Source organism: Merops nubicus, unplaced genomic scaffold, assembly GCF_000691845.1.
Source record: "Merops nubicus isolate BGI_N331 unplaced genomic scaffold, ASM69184v1 scaffold23026, whole genome shotgun sequence".
Classification (NCBI taxonomy): Eukaryota; Metazoa; Chordata; class Aves; order Coraciiformes; family Meropidae; genus Merops; species Merops nubicus.
In genome coordinates this window covers 29,678-37,342 of record NW_008615923.1, presented here as the reverse complement: position 1 = coordinate 37,342, position 7,665 = coordinate 29,678, and the positions used below count along the sequence as shown (strand labels likewise).

The 7,665-nt window shown below is 44.3% G+C and overlaps 1 protein-coding gene across 1 annotated transcript in view; it reads left to right on the top strand.

Moving 5' to 3' along the window:
• Window positions 1-5: 5 nt before the first annotated feature.
• Window positions 6-7,665, top strand: part of PRPF4B (pre-mRNA processing factor 4B) — a gene marked incomplete at its 5' end in the record, with an annotated part of 13,963 nt that continues 6,303 nt past the window's right edge. The window contains 6 exons of the mRNA XM_008942701.1: window positions 6-163; window positions 2,649-2,822; window positions 3,067-3,222; window positions 3,903-3,984; window positions 4,903-5,113; window positions 6,424-6,497. Coding sequence (XP_008940949.1) covers window positions 6-163; window positions 2,649-2,822; window positions 3,067-3,222; window positions 3,903-3,984; window positions 4,903-5,113; window positions 6,424-6,497 — 855 coding nt within the window. The remainder of the gene's footprint in view (window positions 164-2,648; window positions 2,823-3,066; window positions 3,223-3,902; window positions 3,985-4,902; window positions 5,114-6,423; window positions 6,498-7,665) is intronic.

Sequence of the window (7,665 nt, the reverse complement as noted above, 5' to 3'; positions counted from 1 at the left end):
CGCGCGAGCGGCCCCGCAGGAGCAGGTCCCCCCTCTTCAGCGAGCGCAGGTCCAGGCAGAGCAAATCCCCCTCTCGAACCCGCTCGCCCATCAGGAGGGTGAGGAGCAGATCTGCAGAGAGGAAGAGAAGAGAGTCGGAGAGGAGGCGTCTGTCTTCTCCCAGGTAACTCACAGGTGCCGGGGACCGTCGCGGAAACGCGTGGCGCGGGGTCAGCTGGCTTCTGGTTGGGTGTCTCTGCTTTATTCTGGAAATAACTGTTTAAATTCAGCTTGGGTTGTTCAAGTGCTGAGTTATTTGCTGCTCACACCGTTACTGGGAACAAGTCCCATAGCTCAGCTCTCCCTCTTGGCCACTTGGTAGGGTTTCTGTTCTGTTCCTTAGTTAATAGTTCTGTTGCTTTCAGGAATTTCTGTGGAGTGAGAGTCCCCTGTTGCCTAAAGGTGGGTCATGAACCCCTCTTCCCCCACAAAACCACCCCTAATAATAGCTAGCCCACATGAATGTAAGAGAACCTTTTATATCAAGATGTCCTTCTCACAGTCATTTTGTTCCTTAAAATATTTTGGGTTTCATTTGCTGGAGGTATGGCAGCACTGCTTTGTTATTGATCTGTTGTATTCGTTGCCATGTTCTGCATACACCTAGAGGAGAAAGACTGAAATCTTCAAAAGGATTTCTTGGCATTTTTTTAAAAAAAGACAACCTAGCCTGTGCAAGTTACCTTGGAATTGAACAGGAACCATAGGACTGATCACTGGTGTCTCCTCTGAGGCTGACAGGCCCTGGACGGTGAGGTCCCAGGCAGACACAAGGGTATACAGGTTTGGAAGCAAAGTCATTAAACATGTGAGATTCCCCAGGCAGAAGAGTTCAGTGTTACTTTTGGGTAACAATTAATTTCAAACCTGATTAAGGAAGCCTTGTAGAGGCTGCTGGTTGGTGTGACTGCTTTCTGGGGAGTGGAGAACACATCGGCACAGCCCCCAAATAATTTCCTTGGCATAGGGTTTGACTTCCCTTCTGCAGCATTTCTCAGGCCCTGTGTTGCAGGCAGTAGGCATTGGGTCTCTAAAGACTATTTCTTGAGACTGTTGCTCTCAAATCTATACCTGGGTGACACGTGTGAGGGGGAGACACTAACAAATAGTTTCTGCTGGAGGTGTGGGCAGAATGAGCAGGGAATGACTGTTCTTTGTGGGACATCCTAAACTAACTCCATCTGTGCTGGAGTTGTAATAACTCTCAGAGAATTGCAGGAGCCTCAGTTTTAACCAAAAATTCCCAGTAGTTTTTTTTTGTTTGTTTCTTTAATATTTCTTTCCAGTGTTCTAATCATGTAAGATACTTCTCAGGTCTTTTGACTGAAGTTACTCTCTATATGATGTTACTGTGAATTCTTAATCAGCTTCTGCTTTTTATCTCATACCTGTGATCCCTGAACTGTTTTTAACAGATACTTTGATTGGGTTTGACAGTACAAGCACTCTGTTAGTCAGGAAACTGGGAATTTCCATTCATCCTGTGACTTACTGTGTAAGGTTGTTCAGAAGAACATAAATTAAATGGGTTAAAGGGGTCAGCCTGCTCCAGCACTGGAGTCTGCAGTTGTTTCTTGTGGAAACTGCCAGTGCTTCTGCACATCTGTGACCAGTCCTTCTGTCCTGCTGTGCACTAGCTTGCATTGGCTCTCTGTGCCTGGTCACTATAGGTAGCTAAGGTAACAGAGCTGATACAGCAGCCTCAAAACAAAAAACCAGTGCAGAATGGAATTAATCTTTCAGACCCAAGGGGTTTCGCTCATTGATGAGATAAAACACCTGAAATAACTTGTCCCAGTTTGATTTTAAAATAAAAAAGGAGGGGGGAGGAAAAGAAATAGAGTAGCAATATTTTCTTTGAACAATGTCATGGAAATATTTTTCAAGAACTTCTGTTGCATCCTCATTAGAGTTGTTGTTAAGTATTTGGAGCTTCTATCCTTTTCAATTTTTGGTTGAAGTCTTGCTGTTCTGGAATGCACATAAACTTTTTAATGTGGTTGTCCTGTCACATTTTGGTTTTCTTGAATATTCAATTGTGAATCTATATAGACAAGAATGAATGAATGAATTACAAATAGTATATAGTGTTAAACTTGGCTTATTTAATCTGGGAAGGGTTCATTTACATGTTAATGAGGCATTCAGGTTCTCGGGGGCTGTATTAGGATGTGTGGCATGCTGGAGCTGCCCAGAGTGCCCAGGCAAGCATTGAAGTGATTGCCTGTCCAAAATTTTAATACTGTGTTGTAAAGTTGCTGAGAAGATTCTCAAGGATTAGTTTTGAGGGTTTATTGTTTAAATACTGTTTGTGAAACAAGCCACTACTTACTGAAGACCGAAGCACAAGCTTTGTTGTAAAACCCCTCTGAGCTTTGTGGTAGTAACTCACCAGCCCTGTTTCCAGAGAGCTCCTGAACTGGGGCCTGTGTAGAGGCACACCCTGCCTGGGCAGGGGCAGCTCTGCAGGGCTGGTCCCTCCTCTCCCCTCAGCCCATCTGGGGGTCCCCCACCTGCAGTGAGGGGTTCAAGGGAGCTTTTAGAGGGAGTTGTGACTTCTGTCGTTGGCCCGCTCCTGATTTTGCCGCTGTTGTTCTCCCGCGTTTAAGAACACGGACCAGAGATGACATCCTGTCCAGACGTGAGAGGTCCAAGGACATCAGCCCCCCCAGCAGGTGGTCCCCCTCCAGGAGGAGGTCCCGCAGCCCCATCAGGAGGAGGTCTCGCTCCCCGCTGCGGCGCAGCCGCTCCCCGCGCAGGAGGAGCCGCTCTCCTCGCAGGAGGTACAGACATCTCATCTCTCCATGTGCTTTGCAGGGCATGACCAGAGCTTGCTGTCCACACAGAAAGGGGTGGCACGTCTCTTTGTCCACGTCTGTGTATGCTGGCAGAGCTGAAGTCATTGGTTTTATTAGTTGGGAGTCATGTACCTGCTGTATGACGAGTAGATTCTCGGTTTGATGTGTGTTGTTTTGGGTTTTTCCCCACAAATCCCAAGGCAAGAGCTAACCCCTGCTGCTGTTCCAGGGACAGAGGCCGAAGGAGCAGGTCTCGCCTCCGAAGGAGGTCCAGGTCACGCGGTGGCCACAGGCGTAGGAGCAGAAGCAAAGCTAAAGAGGACAAGTTTAAAGGCAGTCTTTCTGAGGGGATGAAAGCTGAGCAGGAGTCTTCGTCAGATGAAAAGTAAGAATCCATTTCTAACTTCTGCTGGTTATCTACAAATACAGATGGGCTGGTACTGAGGATGAACTGACATTCACCTTCCTGGTGTAGCTTTTGAGTTGTCTCCAAAAACTTAATGGTGTTTGAGTACTTGAGATCTTGTCCAGTTACTGTTGGGGTGATCTGGAAAACTTTGGAGTATGCAAGGAACATCCAAGAGCTCTTGGCTAGCAGGCAGACCTGAGGGGATGATGTGGTTTTGAGTCTCTAGATGCAGATTTATCAATGTCTTCTGAAAACATCTGATCTGTTTTCTCAAGTGTATTGCTGGGGGAAAAACTGTAATAGCTGCAAGGATTAATTGCTAGCTGCAAATTGTGTATTTGCTAAATATCTACTTGATGCAGTTGCACAACAGTGTGCATTCCTAAACTATTGGGATGAAAATGAACAAGTTGTTTGTTTTTCCCTTTAAAAACAATTGCTGTTAATTGTTTGCAGTTAAAAATGAAATACACAAAGTCCCAGTGAGATAAATTTTCTCCTTAGGGGAATATAAATATTTCTATACACTTTTGCTTTCTGAGTCAGTTGAACAGCTACTGTTGAGTATGTTGTGTGCTTTCTACACCAAAGAACTGCATTTGGTAAAATTCAGTGGATAATCTTCATGATATATAAAAAAATGATTTTTTTTATAGCCTTGAAGACTTTGATTTGGAAGAAGAGGATGAGGAAGCAGAGATAAGACAAAGAAGGTTACAGCGGCAGGCGATAGTTCAGGTACCTGGGTGTGTGATCACGTGGGGCACAGACACTGAATTTTACAGTTTTAAGCTGGTTACACGTGGTGTTGGTCTGTATCCAGCACTCCATTCCCTCCAGGGGAACCCTCCACTTGTATTACTGAACAGCTCAGGCTTGACCACTGAGTGGTATTGGCATTTAGTCACTTTAGTTTTTAACTTGTGGGAGCAGAAGTGACATTTGTATGATTTCATACTGTTTAAGTCCAAAATAATTTGTAAAGGTTTTGTCTGGAACCTTTTTAATGCATCTGAACGTTTTCAAAAAGAAAAAATGAACAAATAAACAGTATTGCATTGCAAATAAAAAAAGCTTAATCTAAAAGTCACTTTTCTGCACTGTAATGTGAATAAAAATGAGGAAGATTGTAGGATGCAAGATATAAATATCAGTAATTTTTCTTTAAAGACTCTACTTCAGTACTTGTGTGCCAGAATGATTAGTTACCAATCTATTGCTGTGTATTTCATCAAAATAGTTACACTTTTTTACACAGCAAAATGAAATAGTTACATTTCTGTAAAAAGCTGGTTTTATTGAAGAGCCTGAAGGGTGTGGGTGAATTTTTGAGTCTTGTTTCGTGGTCAGGGCTGTGGTATGCTGTGTATTTCATCAAAATAGTTACATTTTTTTACACAGCAAACCAAAATAGTTACATTTCTGTAAAAAGCTGTTTTTATTGAAGAGCCTGAAGGATGAGGGTGAATTTTGGAGTCTTATTTCATGGTCAGGGCTGTGGTGCCTCGTGGCAAAAGGTTTTCAAAAGCCACATTCCCTTCTGCAAGTGATCTGTTGCCTTCAGAGGCGACAACAGAGATCAAGGCTTAGCCCAAACCAGGGGAAGGGCGAGCAGGAGGCTGGGAGGGCGAGGCTAACACGGAGCTCCCCTTGCAGAAGTACAAAGGGCAGGCAGAGGACAGCAACCTGTCGGTGCCCTCGGAGCCCTCCAGCCCCCAGAGCAGCCCGCGCAGCCGCTCCCACTCCCCCGAGGGCATCCTGGAGAGGGTGGCTGCCGACGTGAAGGAGTACGAGCGGGAGAACGTGGACACCTTCGAGGCCTCGGTGAAGGCCAAGCACAACCTCATGACTGTGGAGCAGAACAACGGTGAGTGGCACACACAGCTACAGCAGTGCCAGCTCGGGGGCTTTGCTTGGTTTTAGTGTCTGCCTCCAGGCTTGAGGTCGATTGGTTGGACAGAATTTGAGCCTGTTGCCACAGATTTCACAGTAACATTAAAATGAAGCCTGCTCGTTAAGGAGGGTGCTGTGAGTGGGACGTGTTCTCTCTGTTTCTGATAACACAGTTCCTGCAGTACACTTGGAAGAGCAAATAATTTTGTCTTTACAGTTCAGAATCACTCTTCTCAAGTTTCACATTTTTAACTTACAAACATTGTTTTCTTAGAAGCTGAATGTAGTGCTAGTCTTTTATTTTGGGGTGGATTGGAAACCATGCCCCTTTTGTCCCTTTTTTTGGGCAAAGCTGCTGTCTCAGAACACAGGTGGGTCTGTAGCTGTTCAGAATGATGAAGGCTTTTGAAAGTCATTGCTGGCAAGCCCGCTGGGGCAGCGCAGCTTCTTGCTGAAGAAATGGCAGCTCCCTCCTCTTCCTCCCCACACCTCATCTATGGTTCAGTGGTACTGGAATGAGAGAGCTGTGCCTGCTGCACAGGTGCTTCTTTTTCTCCATTGCTTAGTCCCCTAAAGGCCGTGGCTGTGAGTTGCTGAGGTCATGAGGACACTGCTGTAACCTGTGTTACAAAATACTCAGAAGTTTGCTCACTTTCACTAACCTGTACTTCATTTTTGTTTCTTTGCTTTTATCTTATCAACCAAGTAAAATGTCTGTGGGACTTTAAAGATGATTAAAAGGTGAGAAGGGGATAATCTTGCCCACATTAAAAGTATTTATCTTTAACATAACAGTTGACATTGCCTAAAAGCTACACGAGGTCCTTTTTGACAGGGCTAAAGAAAACATTTTCCAAAGAAGCAACTTCTGGCCTCTACAGCTTTGATTTCTAGTAAAATACTTTGTAATGTTCATGGCTTTTCTGCTAGTGTATATTGAAAGCATGTCTGGTTTGGGTTTTTTATACATAGAAGGGGTTGGTTTATATTTCTCTTTTATACATTTATATATATAGTCAATATCTGTAGGATCATGTACGTTTTTCTTTCCACTGTGAATTATTTGGAAGTGATTATATTTAATTATTGAAGGAGTTAGAAATTTCTGAGGGCTTTGAAGAGCTTACCCAGTCCAAGTTTTGCATTTCTAGAATGTAAAATGGTATTTGCTAGGAAGATCAGTAGAAAGACCTTGGATTAGACTGTAGAGATACCGAGTCACAGGTTAGCTGGTTATTAGGTTGTCATTTTTTTCACGTTGAGTAATCTGTGTTTCACTTTAAGGTTCAGCTCAGAAGAAGCTGCTGGCTCCTGACATGTTCACAGAGTCAGATGACATGTTTGCTGCATACTTTGATGTAGGTAATTCTTGGAGATGAAATGTGTGATGTTTTTTCACTTGATTTTTGTAGATAGTCGCCGTCACCTGGGGTTTGTGGGAGCTTTGATTTGTAAAAGCCTGTGTGGCTGAGCAGATAGTGTGTGTGTGTGCTGGAGCTTTGGATCAGCCAGGGCAGACAAAGTGGTTCTTGGAAAACCTGCTGAAATCAGTGGGTGTTTGACCAGGGGAGCAGCTGGGGAGTTCCCCTGCTGTCTGAGCAGGACAGGCAGCACACAGGAGCACTCCTGTGCAGGTGGGGCTGGGTGGGTGTGACTGCTGCACTGCTCTGTCTGGGCTTTGGTCAGGTCAGTTGGGAAGGGGCTGTGTGGGATGTGTCCATTTGCTAATGCTGCTGTGTTGGAGGAATGTTTGATGGGGTTTTTTTGGGTGAGGAGATAGAGTTCCTGCCCTTACTCTTGCACTGTTCCAGAAGCTTTTCTCCAAGTGGCCTCCCAGTAGTGGCAGTGCAGTGACTGGGTCTGAGACTTCACTTCCCTGGTCTGTAAAGCTGCCTTGCTGCTGCTGAGGCACAGTGCTGAGAAGCAAATCAGGACAACAGCTTTCTTAATGTTGAAATTCTCCAGCTGACTTTGGTTTATGGCAGTTAGTCTGTTATGACAGAAGCACTGGTGACAAAGGCTGTCACTCCAATAGCAGTGATATTAATAATGAAATAAATAAAACCCCCTTTGAGCTGGGGAAGGGTAAATACCTGAAGGATAGTAAAGGGGTGTGCATTTTTAAAGGTTTGCAAGTTAAGTGGGGATTTATATGGCTTGTGAGTGGTTCCCCCTCCCAGAAACTGCTGATCAATTAAGATATTCTTCACTACTGATAGATTTGAGTTTGTGATGTGTTGCCGAATCTGTTAAGAGACATCAGTAGCAATTGTAGTCATTTTAGGATCATGAGTGTAATAGTATAAAGTCTGTGTATAAAGTGGCTATGAATGGATAGAGATTCAAGGCTTTAAACAGTTGGATCATCCTCACAAGTTGCTCATTTTTTTACTACAAACATACTGGAAGTGAAGAGGCTCATTGAGATGGTCTGAACTGCACAGTCTGGTATGACTTGTATGAATTCCTTGTGGGTATTAATTGGAGCTTTGCCCATTTATGTTTAATGATTCTTCTACTGGTTGG